The sequence below is a fragment of the Prinia subflava genome, chromosome 2 (genome assembly GCF_021018805.1).
Source record: "Prinia subflava isolate CZ2003 ecotype Zambia chromosome 2, Cam_Psub_1.2, whole genome shotgun sequence".
Lineage (NCBI taxonomy): Eukaryota > Metazoa > Chordata > Aves > Passeriformes > Cisticolidae > Prinia > Prinia subflava.
This window is the reverse complement of record NC_086248.1, coordinates 84,435,240-84,454,932: the sequence shown is the minus strand read 5'-3', so window position 1 is coordinate 84,454,932 and position 19,693 is coordinate 84,435,240. Positions and strand designations below refer to the sequence as shown.

At 36.7% G+C, this 19,693-nt stretch overlaps 1 protein-coding gene across 2 annotated transcripts in view; it reads left to right on the top strand.

Annotated features, from left to right (window-relative positions):
- BABAM2 (BRISC and BRCA1 A complex member 2) overlaps positions 1 to 19,693 on the top strand; it is a 162,803-nt gene that overhangs the window by 108,809 nt on the left and 34,301 nt on the right. For both annotated transcript variants that reach the window (XM_063390839.1, XM_063390840.1), the window contains exons 8-10: positions 14,330 to 14,429; positions 16,355 to 16,425; positions 17,909 to 17,991. In XM_063390839.1, coding sequence (XP_063246909.1) covers positions 14,330 to 14,429; positions 16,355 to 16,425; positions 17,909 to 17,991 — 254 coding nt within the window. The remainder of the gene's footprint in view (positions 1 to 14,329; positions 14,430 to 16,354; positions 16,426 to 17,908; positions 17,992 to 19,693) is intronic.

Sequence of the window (19,693 nt, the reverse complement as noted above, 5' to 3'; positions counted from 1 at the left end):
GCTTCTTTAGGACTAATATACTTGCCTCACTGATTCAGTTTCTATCCCTCAAGAGGCATAAATATTTTTTTTATGACAGTGTCAAGTTATACGTTCCTTTGGCACCTCAGGTTTACAGAACTTCATATGAACTTTTCCTTTTGAGTATGCACCTGCGTGCACTAATGGTAAAGAAAGTGGAGTGCTACTATTATATTGGCACTCCTGGGATTGTGGTTAAGAAGGCATTTGTAGAAGCTCTTGGAACAGTGGTTTTGACAAATGATTTACCTAATGGGATCAAGTTTCCTATGCTTGTTCTTATTCAGGAAGTGTCTGAGGAACACTGTCCTCTCTCTTAATTGCACATGCAGTATGAGTTTAATCAGTTGATTTTCAGTTTTTTATTTAAGCTTTCAGGTTAATCAGTGGGGTTGGTTTGGGGGTGGGTTTCTTGGAAATCTTGCTATCATTTTCTGCATAGACAGAGCTTGAGGTCTTGGCTGTTTTCCTGCTGGTTACCTCTGCCAAGGACTTCAGTTCCTCCCTAGATATGTTGCATGGTGGGAAATTGGGGTTATTTTTTAATCCAGCTTCCTAAGAAAACAGATTTTGTTTGCTGTAAAATTAATATGATCATGTTATCTGTACATACAGGTATCTGTCATTTTTGTCCTGATAACTTTTTTGAGCCTTCTGGTCAATTTGAAAAAAAAAAATTGCAGAAAGGTAGAAGTCTTGAAAATAGGAAGTTCCTGTAATTTCATGAATATAACCACTCAGAAGAGGCAGATACTGGTTCTGGCATCTGAAGGAAAGGCTGAAGCCCCTCTGTATTCAGTGCTGAATACAGTGCTGAAGCTCACTGTATTCAGTGAGCAGAGAGTCAATATGGGAGAAGGAAATTACAAATATTCTTATCTTAGGAAGTGCATCAATCAGAATTCATGCCTTATTAAACATCAGGTGAAAAAAGCATCTCTTCAGTCAAGATTCCTCTCCTGAGTGCATGCTCTGATGTCTTGCAAGGCATAAACACCATTTGAAGCTTTTCATTTGGCAAAGGCATTTAGGACATCTTTCCAGTGTGGTTTGTCTAATGTTTATAAGGACTGAACTCATGCTGTGCTGTGGTTTTAACACAGCCCGTGTAAAAAGTCAGTCCAATGCATTGTAGAAGTCCACAAATGGAAACCAGACTTCTTTACTGTGCTACTCACAAACTTCCTTCTTACTTGTCCTGTTAATCGTCCTGATTCGTGCAAATAAAGATGGGTAAACGTTGACTGGCAGGTAGTCAGGAGTAAAAGAAATCCTGAGGTTACATCCGTGGAATATTATAGCTGATGTTGACATACGTAAAACTCATAAAGAAGTAATTCATCAACCTTTATTAGGTCATGTCCATATATTGGTATGATATTAACATTGATAACTTTGTGTTGTTACAGCACATGTGCAGAGGAGGATCAAATTACTGCACATGTGTGAACCAAAACTTTGAGATTGTGATTCTTTTGGGGATTTGAGGGGGAAAGAAATATTGACACAATGTTACGCATTTTGTATATGAGCTTACGCATGAGGTGCAGGTGGTTATAGGGGTAAAAAGGCAATATCTCATTTTATCAAGGAGACGTTCAGATAAGGATTTGTGTCCAAGGTTGTAGTAACTGAAATAAATAAATACATAAATAAATAAATGCCAAGTTTGAACCAGCAAACAAGAGAGAGGATAAAATATGAGAAATTATTGGATTAGCTGTCCTTTGTAAAGTCAGAATTAGATGCATGATATTAAAGACTCTCATCTCACTATTGCTTTATTTTTAGCTTGAAAACAATATATTAGGTACAGTTGATCCAAATCCTATAGTTCTAAGAACATGGTTATTTTAAACCAAGGTGGAGAAGAATTTACGAGGAAAAGAGGATCAAATCTCATTCCCTCATTTGTATCACAAAACAGCTGATTTTTTTTTTAACCCTATGCCTTATTCTTAATTTGAAGTGAAATTGGGCATGTATAGTATCCTAGCATTGCATCATTATTTTGAGCTCTTAGTGAAAAGTAAAAAAATCTGAAAACATGAGATGTTTGATTTCTTTGCTGTCAGTGTAACCGCTGCAATTTTTAAAGCAATTAAAAATTATCAGTATCCAAAGAAACACTATAGAAGTAGTTGCTAAAGGAAAAGCCTTCAGTCATTTGCAAGAAGGAAGTGCAGTGAACACAGGCTGTATACAGGGAAGTTTAGATTTAAATTCACAGCTGTATTTTTTTTGGTTTTGTAGGGTCAGGGTTTTTTTCCTTTTTACTCTAACTTCATCACACCTAAAATCTTCATAAGCTAGCACATTCGTTATAATTCACTTTAAAACACCCAATGATGGCCTGTATGCTGAAGACAGGAAATAGAAAAAGCAAGAGCATATGATTTCTGAGAACTTCTGTCTTCACAACAAAATAATAACCTAAGCACACAGGAGCTCCGAATCAGCTATTTCTGCCCCAGGTAAACTAGAATTCTAAAACACTATTTATAGATTTAAATAATATGGAGGATTTCATTTTTTACATTCTTTAGTCAATTCAAAAATAACTTTTCATGACTGACAGATCTTTACAATAAAAAAAGCTTGTGAAGTTGTCTCAGTCTGAAATAATGTACTTCTGTGGTTGCAGATCAATAGCTTAGACTGTGTGCAGCTTCTTCTTTAAATGTTGTAAAATGGGGAAACAGTTAACCTGCCTGAGTAGGCAGTATCCAAGGGATCTTGTTGACTGTAGTATTATTAATTGATGGAAGGCAGAACTTTGGATAAATTGAAGTGGCTCAATAGTAAACTTCAACTTGAAAGATGCTGAGGACCTGCTTGAGAAATTCTGGTTGTACTCTACTTCTGAAGTTGTGAGTTCTGCTCAGCTTTTATTAGTGTACAATAATATTCATTCCCTGACATAAATTGTATCAAGGATTCTGTATTAATGTATTTGAAGCAATCTGTAGAAGCACTATACACAAATTGTATTATGTGTTCTTAAAACACTTCGCACTTTTAGGGTAAAAGGTATTTTAATAAGACATGTAGTACTGCTTCAATGCTTTTATTTTTGGTAATCATCTGATCTTTTTTACATATCCGTATGACTCAAGAGCCTTAATATAATTTCCGAAAAGAGAATACTTTCTTTAGGAAGCAATTCTAGATGTAGAATGCTAATATTTCAGTCTTACTAAATGACAGAACAGAAATTATTTAAAAGCTGACAATCTTTCTCAAAATGTCATTCTTCAACTAAAGAGGCTGCTTTATCAAAGCATCTGATATTCGTAAATACATCTTCTTGCAGATGCCATTTAGGCCGTCCCATTATCTTACCACTCAACATCTTAAACGTTAAGTAATATTAATAAAATCCTTTAAAAGTGATAAGATATACTAATGTAAAGGTGGAATTTTTGTCTTTCAATGGCCATGTAAGTATTTGCAGCTTCTGAAGGAAAGAGGGACAACTTTAAAGACAGTTTAAGGGGTCGAAGTCTCTATGTTTGACTCATGGCCTGACTGATACCTCTATATGCACTATGAATGTTCATTATCTCTTCTGGAATAAAGGGAATCTTTGTGAAAAGGATTTTTGCTCCAGTCTTTGCCTTGCAGAACATGCTATAATGGATGTGCTCCATGACCAAAATCCAGGCTTCAGTATAAACAAAATCCTGGGAATGCCTGTATTCACCTTCTGACCAACTAAAGTGCTGCTGTTCAGTTACAAATTATGAGATTTCCTGTTTATTGTGTATATATGGGGTCCCTGCTTCAGTTTTAACATAGTGAAGACTGTGGGTTTATTTTCTGCCTTTTCTGTTTTAAAAGTAGACCTGTGTCTGGCTTTTTACAGAAGGAGCCTTTGTTTCTTCTGGTGTAAGACCAGAGTTTCAAAGTGCCAGTGTTTTCTTCTGAGAATTTTTCTTAGTCTTTCCACCTACCAAAGGCTGCCCTTGTGTGATGTGATCCATAGCTCTGCTTCCCTCTGTTTTGAAGAGAATGTATTAGGATGAATTTTGAATTATTTGTGTTCATAGGAACAAAACAGACTTACACAAATTCCTGTGGTAAAGAGTCTGAAAGGGACTGTAAAAACTGTCTGAGCAGATTGATATCACCTTGTTAAATGAGTAAGAGTTTAACATGGTTCATATTAGCTTGTCAAGCCACAGTGGCTGTGTTTACATGAAAAACTGATGTTCTCTTGCCTTGTGTCCACATGTGTATTTGGCTTACATAAAACCAGAGTGCACTCAGCCTCCTGGAGGTTTTACCAGGAGCACCAGACCAGACTTGTAGCATTCCACATCATTTGTGAACATAAGATAAAGCCAATTTCAAGATCTGAGCAAGAATGCCCTTTAATCATGCTGCATACACATGGAAATCAGTGTCAGAAGCCAGATGTATGAAAAAAACACCATTTTTCTCCTTTAACTTTCTTTCTCCCTCGGGCATTCTTATTGATGACCCAAATGCTCAACTTCATATCCAGAAGTTTTCCAGCATGTTGCTCTCATTTAATTTCTGAAATTTTTCTGCAAGTTTTCTTGCCCTCTCAGTATGTATTTCTTGTTCTTCATGTAAGCTAATTAAATATGATGCTGATGAAGCAGAGGACAGGATGTTTCACACAAAATGTTTCTCCAGATAGATGAGATTCATAAAGGAGGATTACTGTCTGGCCTAAGGAGAATGGAACAAAAAATTACATGAGAAAGGTTTACAATACAGCAGTGTTTTAGCACATGGGCAAAAAATAAATGCTCTACAAAATGATTGTGTCACTGGAAGTGTTAGGCATTAAGCAATATAGGAAAAGATTAACAATAAGAGATAATTACTGTAATTTGGCAAGTAGATTAGGGAACATAAATAAAATAAGGAACAACATGAGCAAGTGCAATCACAAAACATAAAAGGCTGCAAGTTATAGGAAATTACTGTTGTTCTTGAGAAAAAAGCAAGAACAGTAGGCAGGGAAGGCAATAGAGTCATACAGGTTTTGAGAATCATTTTCCTGCTTTGTGATAGACACTGCTGGTTAGCTGGGTTTAGTGCAAGTACTGGAAAATTACCTGCCATGTGAACAGTCACAGTGTAGTAAACTGGATGTTATTGAATGCATGCTGGAAGAGTGATCAGAAATTACAGATATATGGGGCATATGTTCGTACGTGTAACTGATACTGTCTTAGAGCAGTTATTAATTTATGGTATCCACTTTACTGATGGATAATAAGAGAAGATGTACCTGGATTTGTGATAAATATTCTGTTCAATTGAATTGTTTGAGAGATGTTCATCACTAAAGCAGAATGGATTATAAAAGAGTAGATCAATATCTTAAATGCTGTCAAGCACTGTGTAACATACCACCCAGGCTTCAGTGCAGTAAGGAATTTCCATGGATCCATACAATAAATAAATCCTGGATTCTTTTGTTGATTTATTGGGTGACATTGTTTCAGAGGAGCATACTGCTCACAGCATACCAGCAGTCCAGTATTCTCTTCCTTTTTCTTCTTTATGCAAAAGTTTATAATGCCTAGCTCCTGTCTTCATGCCATTTTTAGTTCCTTTGACACAGCTCTTCTGAGTCATTACATTTTTCCCTTGAGGTAGAAGAGCCAATGCCCAGTATTGTTTTACTTGCTACTTAGAAGACCCCTAATATAGTTGTAGTTAAGTGGTTATAAATATATCAGCAAAACAGGTAATACCATTAAAAGTACCTTTCTGATGAACAGGAATTTGAAGAATAAATGTTGTATAACAGACTCAACTTTCCTCCTTCACAGTTCATGAGAAGGAGAAATGGGGATAATGCATTATTTTAAACAAATTCCTGGGTTTATGTTGGTATCTCAAACCAGTGAGGGTGGAAAAGTTTTACAATTCAGTTACAGTTGACTTTTTCTTCACCCAGAATCTTATTTTGTCATAGTTGTGATGAGTCTTCAGCCTCTTTCACATTTGCTTTTTATTCTGAGATCCATGCAGAAGGAAATTGAAGGAGGATAGGCTAAATGATCTTTCTCTTGGCATCCTAATTAATTTCTTTAATCTTCATTTATACGTTTTTGAACTTCTGTGGAAATGAAAACAAAACAGAACTGCACAGTGCTGTCTTTATTTACTTATCTGCCCATGTTGCTTATCTTATCTACCTTTTCTGTTCAGTGATGTTTGCTGCTGCTCTGTTTGTCTGGATTTCTTTCTTACAACTTTTCCTGGTTGTTTGGGAATTTTATTTGCTGTTATTTCCTTATTGCATTGAATTCTCTGTGAAAATCTCTGACATTTCTTCACTTCTCCCTCAGGTTTCTCCTAATATGTTGCAAACCTTTAAGAAATAAGCAAAATGCTTTGGAAATTATTTATCTCCATTGTAAGTGTTAAGGGTTTAAGTCTCCTTTCTGCAATGTACATGCTTCCTACCCTCTCATTCAATTTCTCTCTCTGCAATGTAGTGTGAAATACTGGACTGTGCAAGTTCTTTGGGACAGGAACCATGCCCTCCTCTTTAAACTGTGAGGCATCTAGCAACTGATTCAGGGCTTCTTATATCTGTTTCCCGTAAATATTCTTTAATGAATTATTATTTAATAAAAGTATTTTACATTTAATAGAATTAAATTATTAATTTGAAATAATACTAGTAAGCATACTTTTTGGGAGGGAGGGGGATGGATACACCAAAGTTCTGGTTTTGATATCATAAGAAGTGTCTCAAAATTCAGTTCTTCTGTCATTTGTTATGAATGCTCACTATTGTCTGCCCCAGTTGACTGAGTATAGTAAATTTGCAATACACGATATTATTGGTGGTTTTTTTGCAAAAAAACTAAGGAGGGCATCAGTTCCATAAGTTGAAACACAAAAGCAACATTTGTCAGAAACTTTTAGCCTTAAAGAGAATCACACTCTGTTTATAGCCTGTGGAACTTTTCATATTTTCTATTTGAACCTATTAGTAGTGCATTATGAAAAATAATTCTGTATTAATACTTTGAAACATAGTTTGAAATATATTGCTCTCATACTTTTCTGTTTTAGGTTGTCCGAATGAATAAGTGACCATAATTTTTGTACCATTTTATGGAGTGCTGTTGTTGACACCAGTTTAGTTAGCATGTACAGTTGGAATCCTCACTAATAATTTCTGTTGCTTGGACATCTCCTCAAGGTTGTTCCTTGAGGTGTGATGGAGGTGCCAGGGGGCAGTCACTTGTGCTGGGCTGCCTGTCTGCTGTAAGCCACAGGTCAGTTTGTAAAAGCGGGTCCTGTCACCCAGAGAAGAAAGCAATGTGGTGCCTGTCCAGGGCAGAGGGCTTGTGTGCCCTGTGGTACCACTGTGTGGCATCAAGTGTCCCATCAGCTGGGTCATTGTTATCCTCTTGTGGTTTCTTCAGGGAATGTGAGATGAGAGGATGGTGGAGCACTCCCTTTTGGAGCACTGACAGCCCAGGTTTTCATTCAACACACCAGTAGAAATCTGTCAGTCCCCTTTATGCAGAATGTGTCTGTGTGTAAAGATCAATTAAGCAAAGGAAAAATCCTTTCACTCATGATGTATCAAAGACAGAGGAAATACCAATATTTTCAGACTTCTATGCTATCATACAGCACTAAGAAAAACTTTATACTGCAAGAGGATCTGTTCTTTCTTCCTCTAGTTCTCAGTACTGTCAGTAAAGAAATGAAAAGAAACAAATTCTAATGTAATTATAGGGTTAACCATCTATTAGTCTCAGGCTTCTTGAGTTATTTTCTTTGAGGAGGAGCAGAATCCTAGGGACAGAGCTCTTATCCCCAGAAATCTTTCAGTATTGAATCACTCTAGCTATGGTTTGCATTTAAGTCTGATAGATTAAAGTCAGCTATTACCTGGAATCTGTACATTAATGTAAATCTCCTTGCTATAACCACTTTGTCTAAAATGGCTAATACATTATAGGCAACTGCTTCTTTCTTACCATTTTACCTGCAGCAGAATAGAGAAGTTTGAATAACCCAAACATAGTATTTATTAGCATTACAGATGACTTCATCCCACAGCTTCTGTACTAGTCTATGAAAATTATTAAACTTCCATATACTTCAGTGTAAGCATCTGAACATTACAGGTGGGCAAGTAGAGAAGCAGAATGGTTGAAACAACATGCTGGAACATACAGACTCAGCAGAGAGGCTGAAATAAAGCTCAGTGAGTCTGACTTGCAGTTTTCTGCACATTCGGTGAAACTGGAATACATTCTGGTTTTAGTATTTGCTCTTTACAGTGATTATTTCATATTTTTTTCCAGTCACTTGTCAGGGCAAGCTCAGAGGTATTTACTCTGAACCGCTAGTAGGTCAAGGAAAAAATGATGGTATCATCTTTTCAGCTCTAATGACCAGATGCTGAGTCTGACTTTGACTGGGATTCTTTCTTCAGATAAGTAGATTTGGCATAGTTTTCCCTCTAGGTCTATTTCTGATTGTATTTTTTTTTTAGTACATTCAATAATAAAGATGCCTCAGATTATATCTCTTAGCTGAAAACATACATATCTATTTTACCAGTATTGTAGTAGAGGTAATTCTAAGTAAAAATTGTTTCTTTAAAAATAGAATGGATATTTTTTTGGACACGCTTCCCCATTGTGATAGATTTGAGTGGACAAGCAATATCTTAATTATGTTTGCTTTAAATGAACTATTACAAGAAAGGGAAGAAAATAGTCTCAAACCTAGACCGTCAAGTTTTTCAGTACAAATATTCTGTTCTTTTACTGCCAAGCTTTGTGTTGCTGATCCACTATCCAAAGGCTCCTGCCAAGCACCACGTTGTTTGTGTGATAGGAGGGATTTGGTTACAGTCAGGCAAGTCTGAAAAATGGTAAACTGACAGCAAATCAGGGATCATGGTTGGTAAGGCAGCTTTTGTGGTCACGTGCTTTTATTTGATGTGGGTTCCTTGTGTCTCTCGTGCCAAATGGTGTAATGTACTAAAGTGATGAAACTGCAAAAGAAAAAAGTCAACTATTTACTTCAGCAACAAAGGAGAAAGGGAACAGGGAAGGAGATCAAAGCCCTTAACATGCCTCTCAAAATAGGAAAAAAAAGCAAAAATAAGGGAATTTCTTTCCCTATGCTTGAGGCTACTCTTGGATATAGCTATCATGAGTAATAAACCCTTTAAATGCTCATGTCTGTCTGCAGTGTGCTTCAGTTTCAAAATACAGCAGGTATTACAGAGTTAAAAGGGTGTATCTTGGTAAAATAAAGGGCTGTAGTCTATAAAGTCTAAAGTCTACCTTCCATCATTAGTACATAGATTTGACAGTGCTCTAACACTGGCCACACTGACAGAAAAGCTTGTAATTACTTTAAACCCATATTAAAGGTCTTTCCACTCAGAGGCAAGTTCTTAAATTGTTTACATTTTCAAAGTTAGAGGAATCTATAACTCCATCATTCACAATCATTGAGCTTGTCATTTCCCTATTTTCTTTGTGTTTTGCAGAAGGAATGTATTGGAGTTAGAGGTGTTGAGTGCAGTCAATATTACATACCACTTTATTTTAGTATGAAGCTGCTTGATGCTATATTGCACTGTATTCAGGATAAGTATGATTCTTACACTTCTGGACCTCCTTACCCAAATACACATTTTCTACTCTTCCTAAAAAAAATACCCTGCTATGAGGTAAGGTACCTCCTTTTAAGTGCATAGCTTTTCTTTAGATGTTCTCTTTTTTGTGATACTTTTTTCACAGAAAAGCTTATGCAATTTTTGGAAATGGGGAATGGGAACAGGTAAAGGGGGGGGCACAAAACATAAACTGTATTATGTGTGAACAGGTCCTTAGCTGTAGTAGCATAACCTGTGTTAGCACTTCACTCTTTTAACTGTGATGTAGAGGGTAGTCTGAAATAAACCTCATTTTTCAGAGTTAGCTCAAAAGTTTCCCAGCAATCTAGAGAAACCTGCATTTTTTTTCTCTTTGGAGAAAGAAGGAATGAAAAATGAATTGCAGGGAAGAGGCAGTGTAAATTAAAGAGTTTAGGGGAACTAGGCAGGCCAAAGAGTTGTAGGGAGGGGGTCGGAATAGGAGTAAGAGCATCTCTCTACATGCCTGTAAGTGTGCCTTGCTAAAGCACGCAGACTTCTGAGCTTGAAACTTGCAAGTACCCTTCTTTTCTAGTGAAGTGATGATTTTCAGGAAGGGCAAATAACCGGTTCTGTACCTGTAAATACTCAAGAAGAAAAACAGTCACTTCTCTAAACTTGTGAATCAATGCTAAACCATTTATTTGAGGATGATTTCTTGAGAAAAATATTTTAATGAATTATAAGTTATCAAAAAATGTGCAAGAATTTTGCATTTTGTATGTCGGCCTGAATAAATAGATCCATTGAGAGACAGAGCAAATCACTTGGAATGCACCAGTCAACAGCAGAAATGTAAACATACTCCAGCTACGCTTTCTGAACTTGTCTTTCAGCATGTCACAAAACAAAACTTCTGTCAATGCAGGCTGACTGCTGCACTTACTGAATTCAGTAGTGAGTTCCTCACAAAACACAATTTAATTGTGACTGACTCTGGAAACCCAGAGGAGGAGAGGACCTTGCTGCAAAGGAGTCTCTGCTCTGTCTTTAAATGAGATGTGTGAAGTTGGTTTGTAGCGCTGAGTAGGCTTAGAGTAAGAGCAGGCAAATAAAATTCTGAGGCCAACAGGTCTTTGTTCCAGCAGTTTGTACAACCTTATCTCTGAGACAGGTAGATCTACCATGTATTTAATCTTCATCTGGTACTAGTCAAAATGAAATAGCATCCCCTAAGACTGTTGTTTCGTGAATTGTTGAAATTAGAGAAAATACCAGACTGTTAGAATTTTAGCCTTAAAAAAATAGCAGTTTATTGGAAAAAACAGTATAAAAATCAAACACAATTCAATTGATTGTACTGAAACTAGCCTTACTCTGGCAGCTGTAGGGGAGCAATTTTCTGTGCTTTCTCATCATATCTCTTGATGCTTTTTGTTTAACATTTTTTGTCGTCTTGATAAAATGAATGTTGGGGGTTTTTTGTAAGGGGTGTATAGCACTGATACTGAGAAGGAAAGCTTGATTGCAAACAGAGGTGTTTAAGATCTATTCTCCAAGAGGCCCAACTATCTGGAAAGCAGATTTGACGTGCAGCAATCTCTAGCTTGTGCTGGTGAAATACTTTGCCAAATGGAATGTCCTTCATTATAAAAGGCTTCGTACAGCACTTTGTTTGGCACTTTTTCTTTTGCTTGGACTGTGAGGTACCGCAAAAAGCGACCTTAGGTTGAGGTGCATGGCAACATTCCTTTGCCTAATTGTCTCCATTTTTCACCCTTTACAGGTCCTTCTTTGGCATTGTGTAAGTCTCTGGTTTCTTCAGTTGCAGGTTTATTATAAGTCAAATGAATTATTATGGCCTCTTGCCTGGTCTCAGGGTTGTGAGGTACTGCAAATATGTTCCTTTGACATGACAGAGACATTATAGTACAGCAAAGTCAAAGCAAACTGAGCAATAGCTTCTTTACATGTTTAAAAATAAAAAGTAAATATCAGTTTAATAAGGCAGAAGAATCTTAATTGCTGAATGTTTATAGACAGTTTTGAGATGGTCAGAGGTGAGGTCCTGTGCAAATGCAGTATTTTATTAAATATTTAATAAGCAGATTCTCTGAACCAGTAGAGGGAACAAAGAAGCCTGTCCACTCTTAATTTTCCCTACCCATAATTATTTCTACAGAACATAAATTATATACTGTACAGCTTTATTCTGTTTTCAGAGGATAATTATACTAGAAATTCCAGCCTTCTTTCTGTGGAGGGACCTCTTTCTCAGAAACCACACCTTTTAGCAGTCTGTTTTTCATTTGAGAATGGCTGGACTTCCATTTAAGTCAACACATTTTTACAGGATGGCTACTTTCAAGAGATGGATACAGGTAAAATGGTAAACCCTTACAAATCATAATAATTCAGTCTGGAAGATATATTGTAAGCTGATGATAGAGGAGCAAAAGCTTTTTTTTGCATGTGTTGTCTCTTAGAGATGACTCTTAATTTCATACCTGCTATTGTAACTGAGAGAGAAGCCTGTAATTCCTGTTGCAGTCATCTGAACATCTTCAGTGGTGTGTCCATGCTGCAAGGGAATGTGGACTTGGTGTCAAATGAGACAAGGCAGGATGCAAAGTGGACATACCAGTGTGGACATACCATACTGCTCTGTGTATGAGATTGGATACTCATTGGATATTTTATATCCAATTTATTTATATATTTTTTATATATTTACATAATATTTAAGGAGTTTTATAAACTGGAAGTCAGGGTCCTAAAGTAAGGCTCACAACCCACTTGTAATATACCAGGAGCTCAAGTCTTCCGTTCTCCAGTGTTAGAGACCGATGGACCCCCTAGACTTGCAATTTTGTACAAACATACTGTTTCAGAAATGTTCCAACTTTCTAATCATCTCATCATCACACTTCACTGCTTTCAACCATCCACAACTTGCAAAATTATATTCTTGTGTGAATTTTAGAAAGGGGGGTAGCAGCAAGGAAACAGAATTCTGTTTAAAAGAAATCCCATTTAAGTCTTACTTCTGCTGGAAAAGTTTGTTTGTTTTTTATGTAGCTGTGGTGTACTCAGGGCTTTTTTTTTTTTTTTCATTGTTACATATGCAAAATCCAGACCTGCAGAACTGTTCCATGTGGTGAACAGTCTGCTAAACCCAGACTGTTTTGCCTGAGTAGCAGATTTCCATACACCTCATTATGAGTTTGGGATTTTTTTTTTTATTTATGTAGGCTCTGTTCCTTCAAAGGGATGTATGACTATAGACCTTTATACCTATCAAAGTTTCTTATCAAGTACAGAGGAAAATAAGAGGCCAGATCCTGTTGGAGGGTAAGAGACTTGTTTTGCAGAGAAGAACTTCTCTTCCTAGCCAGTGTAATTTGTCATGGAAAGAGCATGTGAACAGGAGGCCACACAAAGTAACCTAGCTCTTGAAGCTTTTTAATGGTGTCCAAGGTGGTTCTGGATGGTTAGTGAATGATGTAATCCACAGTGTGTAATGCAAATTTCGATTTGGTAAGGAACTATAAAGAAAGATTTAGGTCAGTACTGCTAGAAGGAAGTAGCATGGACTTTACCTAGTTGTTGCCTTATACAGCCTGATTTAAATAAGTGTTAGATGTTTCCACACCAAAGAAGCCATTATCCTGAGTAATAGCAGGTGTGCTTCAGTCTTTTGTCCTTTGATAAAGGCAAATGGTTAAGATGCCTAAATATATCTCTGAAGTTACCTTTTTTCTGTGGATTCCTACCATTCAGATATCCAGTATGTGCATGGACAGAATTAATATCCTTGTTTTTGTCATTTCCTACTGGGCATGAACAAAATCATAGAATCATAGAATATAATCATAAACCAATGTAGATTGGCAAGAAGGAGCTTACCTGGGCAAGCCACTCTTCAGAGCAGGACCAGCTCATGGCCTTGTTCAGCTGAGCTTTGAGCACCTCTGAGGACAGAGCACCACTGAGCCCCACTTCAGAGAAGCCTCTGACTCCATCAACTCTATAATTTTCCATTAGATAATTGAAGGCATCAATGTGTCTTCAATTTCCCTCCTTGGTGTCCCCCCTCTGCAGTGTTCTCTGAAGACTGAGCAAACCCATTGCTTTCAGCATCCTCCTTACATCATCGTGTACCTGATAATCTTTCTGACCCATTGCCCCCTTGATTTAGTAGGTTAACATCTGTGTTCTATTGGAAAGTCCAAAACTGCAGTAGATTATTTGACTGATATTTGCATCTTGCCATCTATGACTCCTCAGTCCTAATTATTTTGATTATTCTTAGCTGGTTTAACTGAAGGTGCATTTTGGAATAGCTGAGGACGTCAGGTTCCCTCCTCCCCCACTAACAAGATATCTGAACTACAGTACTCCACATCTTACTGATGAGGGCTAAGAAACAGAACTGTTCACAATGAAAAAGCTGTTTCCTGAGAGAGTGTTTTGCATTAGTGATACTCTTGATTTAAGTGGTTAATTTACAGTGGGTCATGGTATAATCTGTTTTTATAGATGGTATCACTCAATACTTTTTATTATCACCACAGCATAAAATATACTTCCTCTTGGCCGTCTGACTTCAAGAATCAGGGAAGAGGACTGTGCAGAAATAATTTTCAAATCCAAAGAACTGTACATGTGATGTATTCTTAAATAAACTTATTTTTCTAGTGCACTTGGAGGATCATCTGCCCTTCACATCCCAGCCTTTCCTGGTGGAGGTTGTCTCATCGACTACGTACCCCAAGTATGCCAGCTGCTAACCAACAAGGTAAGCTGCTGTAGACAATCAGTTTTCCTTTCTCTTATGCACTGTACTGCGTTTCCACAGACATTGTTATTATTCTGCCAGGTATTCTAGGCAAGGCATACTTAGGCTGAACTACTTAGAGAATACCTTCTTGGTAAGACCTGAGCACCTAAGCACAACATTGAATAGAATAACTTATAGGTAAACAAGTGAGTTTGGGATCAGATCCGGGAGCAAATTTTTTCTTACTGCAGCATGTTATGATTTAGGATAAAATGTTATTGCATTGCACAACACTGCATTGTAGTATACTAGTTTTTAGTAAATAACAGATGTGTAGTTTGCATATTATTGTTCCAGTTGCAAGTTCTCGTACCCCAGTCATTATTGTAGGTTTTGAGTACTTTGCATGATTTTTCTTCTCAGACGTTTCCTCCACATGAACTGAATCAGCAGCTTCTTTGGATGTTTATCCAGTAATAGCTACTTAAGGTTGCTGAAAAGGTTGTGTTCCAGTTAGCTTACTGTTTAAACAAAAAAGAACAGTTATAATATTTTGAAAGTTTCTCCATTATTTAAGTATAATTTTCAGAAGAAAGCTTAGGGGTCAACATCTAGAAATTTACCTTTTACGGACTTCCTATTTGTATATTATTTTTACCTTCAATTGTCTAAATTAGGAAAATAATTTTATCTTTTAGAAAAAGTTCTTCAAAATATGTTTCCATAATTATGTTGGAATCTATCATTAGAGTTGTTTTTGTTGTGGTTTTCTGTTAAAATTACTTTCTGTTTTTAAAATCTGCAAGTACACCGGGCTGTTTTTATCCTTTCTTAAACAAAGTCACTTAAGCAAACTTATCATATGTTTTTCCTCTTCCCAAAATAACATTTCAGATCCTACACAAAGCCTTCAAAATAATCTTAGTGTTTTATAAAATATAGTGTTTCAATTTATAAATAGAATTTAGGTTATACAAGACAGTTCTCAGCAATGGTTGTATCAGGACTTTTTCACTAATTTTAGGAAAGCGTTTGTCAGCCAAGGAATTCTAGTATTGCCATAGCCAAGAAAATACTCTTCCTGTTCTTTTCAGTGGGGGAGAAAAAGTTCTAGTTTTTGTTCTGGAAAGGGAATTTGCACAGGGAATCACATCCAGAACCATACTAAAGTACTTCCAAGTCACCAGTTGTAAACCAGATGTCCTTGCAGCCTGGTGACACATGCATTGTTTTTGTTATGGGTCAAACCCTGCTCACACTGTTCTCCGAAGTGATGCCATCCAAATCAACAATGAAACATACATGGTGTGAGGCAAATTTTGCCTTAAGTCTCCAAATTTAGCATTGTTGGATTTTGTCTGTGCCAGGATGGAAGTCTTTCAAAACCCAGAATGCCTCAGAAAGTGATGCTCGCAGCTGAGTAGGTGGCTCCCTGAGTCAGCATGAAACCAGTGAAAGAGCTTAGTGTTCAGAAGATGTTGTTGGAGGTGCCATCTTCAGAAAACACCCAAGATCAGTTGTGCAAGATACTTAATTTTTTCTTCTCTTTTATAACCAGAATGTTATTTTGACACTTAGGCTACTGTCAGTTCAGATAACTGATTTGCTTGTCACAGACTCAAACTTCAGTAAGGCAAGGCTGAGCATTTCTTTCTTTCAGTCTTTGTCTTGTGCAGTTAAGCAGTGCTTCAATCTGTTGTGAAAGACTTAAGTTTCACTGAGATGTGATTGAAGGGATTTCTTTACAAGATACTCTGTGTGCAAGATCAAGAGTTTGTTTTAAAGGCATTTTAGGATTCTTTAGGGAAATCATGCTAAATGTAGGATTCAGAACTACTACCATGTCAAACATAAATCTTCCTTAACAAGAAATACATGACAAACTGGGCTTTTGGGTGTTTAATCTTTTTATAGCTCTGGATTTGTTTTCTTTCTTTTTTAAGGTACAGTATGTTATTCAGGGATACCATAAGAGAAGAGAGTACATCGCAGCTTTCCTGAGTCACTTTGGAACGTAAGTTTTCTTCCGACGCGTATTTTTCTGTAGTGTGGGGGAAACTCATTTTCTGCATATGGTTTGTGGTTGTGTGGCTGCTGTCCACTGGATGAGATGTAATCTAGTCATTTTGCACAGAATGATGTGTACAGATTGTCTCTCTGTAGCAATACTGGAAGGTACTTCAGCATTATTTCACTCCTGTGCCAGTGGCCAGTCTGATTTTTCTAGAAAGTAGGTGATGATGGGAAAGGGACCATAGGGATTTTCCTTGTGCAGAAGAAATGTGTTCATTTCTAAATAAATTACTTAAGGGGTCTTACACTAATAGGCAGTGACTGAGGTGAGAAAAGGGGGAAACAGGTGTGGTTCCAAGCCTTGCAAGAGCCAGAAACCACTGCTCAGAGTAAAGGCAGGACTGGGAAACCAGCTGTTCCCACCTACAACCAATATTTTGTCTCTCAAGAGAAGAGGTTCTTGGGCCATGTTGCATTCCTGCAGATGAAAGGTGCGTGGCCAGGCATGATGACACATTAGCTTCACAATTAGCTTCACATTAGCTTCACCCCTCAGGGCTACTGGGTGGCAGTGAGGGGTTGGCACTTTGGTTTCTTGCCTAAATTCTGACTTGGGCCTGAGTCCAAGCCTTTAGCTAATCGTGATGACCCCCTTGTGCTTCCAAGAGGTGATGCCAATGACAGGAATTTTCAACAGCCCTTCAAATCTCAGGTCTCTCAAGTGAGGTTAGGAAAACAGGTGGCTTCTAGCATGCATCCAAATTTATTACAACAACAAATAGATAAACACTAACTTCAACTCGTCATATGAATAGACAGTCAGTGCAAGCTTAATCTTTATCAAGACATTTCCTTTTCTTCTGAGAAAACAGTATTACAGAAATGGCCATGTGGGCCTATGACTATGTGACATCTGCACTATAGTTCATGAGTTCTGATATTGCTTCAAACTTAGAGAATGCCACCTTCTGATGGTTGAAACTTTTAACCCATCTATCAAACAAGTATTCCATATGGATGTTTTTGTTATGATCTCATGTTTTGTATTTTTTATATATGCTCTTCCCAGTTTTCAAATTTAAACTCTTCTCAGCCTGCTTATTTTCAGTTTTATCCTCTCACTCGCTACAGAAATTAAAAATAAGCTCAATTTGATAAAGGTACAGGGAATTTGTATGTCTACAGATTTTACCAATTTAGGACTGCAGATGTGATGGCAGGTCTCCTTCATTCAAAAGTGTATTTTAAACTGAAAATGGCCTCTCTTTGGGTAAAAACCTCCAATACCACAACATAATTAAGACAATTACTAAGATTAAAAGTTTAATCTAATTTACAATTAACTAAAAAATTGTAACTGTTAATTAAAAAAAGCAAATCCTAACAAAAATAACAAATACTGTATTACAAAATTTACATATTCATCATCCAGTATTTGAAGGTAAAAATTGTATTCATTTTTTGGTGATTTTTTTTGTTGATAGTGGTGTGGTGGAATATGATGCAGAAGGATTCACAAAGCTTACTCTGTTGCTGATGTGGAAAGATTTTTGCTTCCTTGTTCACAGTGAGTAACACTTTGCCTCAGGCATAAATGTCTGTCCTCTGAAGATACAAGTTCAAAAGGGAAAATGTACAATTACAGGAAACAATTTTAAAGTTTTATCTATTTTTATCCACTACTTAATCTATTTTTGATGTGACTTAGAAAACACAAAATCTCAGTTGTACCTAGAGAGGGGGAGAAGATGCACACCAATAGTGAAATGTTGGCTTTACAGAATGCCAAAAGGGTCTTGGGAAGGTTTTCTGGTAATTTGACTCAAGATTAGGTTCACTGTTGTAACTTGGATTTTCAAAAGAGTTAGTGATGAGGACTGTTATTATAGTCAACCCAGGAATACCTAAAATCATCTGTAACTGTCAGGAATTGATGCATTGAAAACAACTGTAAAGACACTTTATGCAGAGAAAATATATCTCATAAGAAATAACAGCATATTGTCATTAGGATCCAAAGCTTCTTCCTAGACTGAAACTGTGTAGGCAAAACTGTCCTAACAACATAGCTAGGTTTGCTGTCATTTCAAATTTTTAAAGATTGTATTATTATCAAAAAGACATTTTTAATGTAAATATATAGGAATTACTCCATGTGGAAATTAGTAAATGTGGCTTTGATACTGCCTTTTACATACTACCTTAAGTTTCAATTTCTGTTTTTCATTGTGGTTAGGTGAAATTCACAGATATAAAAATATTCTGATCTGGGGAAATTCAGTTGTGTAACTCTATAGATTTGATTGTTGTATTTCTTATTTATGTCTAAAATTACTACATTGCAACATGGGCAGCTGCAGCATTGGTGTTTGGGGTCTTTCATATTACATAACTTTTTATTGTGGGCTACCTTATCATGTGGAAAACTCATGCTGTCTTGATGACATCATAGAAATTTGTCCCAGAGTTCTTAATGCAGGAAATTGGGATTGGCATTGTTCAGAGAAGTCCTTCACCCTGTGTTGTATCATAAAAAATGGTCTCACTACTCCCTTTACCACACATTCATGATCTTAAGAAGTTTAGAAAACTCAAACCTAAAATTAAAACACTTCCATCATGTTATCATAGTTTATGTTGGGGGAAAAATAGAATTGAAATTATCCTCATGAAGTCTTTACTTACATTTCATCTACAGTGGAGAACTGCTCACTGGACAATTGTCTTCTATAAGATGACACTACTTTATGTACAGCCATCCTGAAGATTTCCTACCTTTCTTATTCCCCTTTGTATTTGGATTAATTTAATCAATGTTAAAATTCCTGTGGATTTGATTTGTGCTGTGAGATAATATACCTTAATACATGTTGAATCACTTACATTTCAGGGGAATCAAAATTCAAATTTCTACTAAATAACAGAGCAGGCTTCAACTGTGTAATATTCATGGTATTAAATTAAACTGGCATGAAAGCTACAATTATAACTGAATAGTTTATCACTATGTATTAACCCTGTGGCCTTAGAAATCATACAGTGGCTTAGCTGTGTAAGCCATTGCATCACTCACTTGTTGAACAATTCAGTGCAAAAGCATTTCTGCTCCATGCACTGAAGGATATTGCAATGAAAGGACCGAAACCTGCACTTCATTTCCTGAGTGAAGTAATGCAGGCTTTCATCTCCTAACCACTGACATAACTATGTATATTATGGTTGAATATTTAGCAAGCGCCTAATAAAATGTCTGGGAGAGATAGCAATAA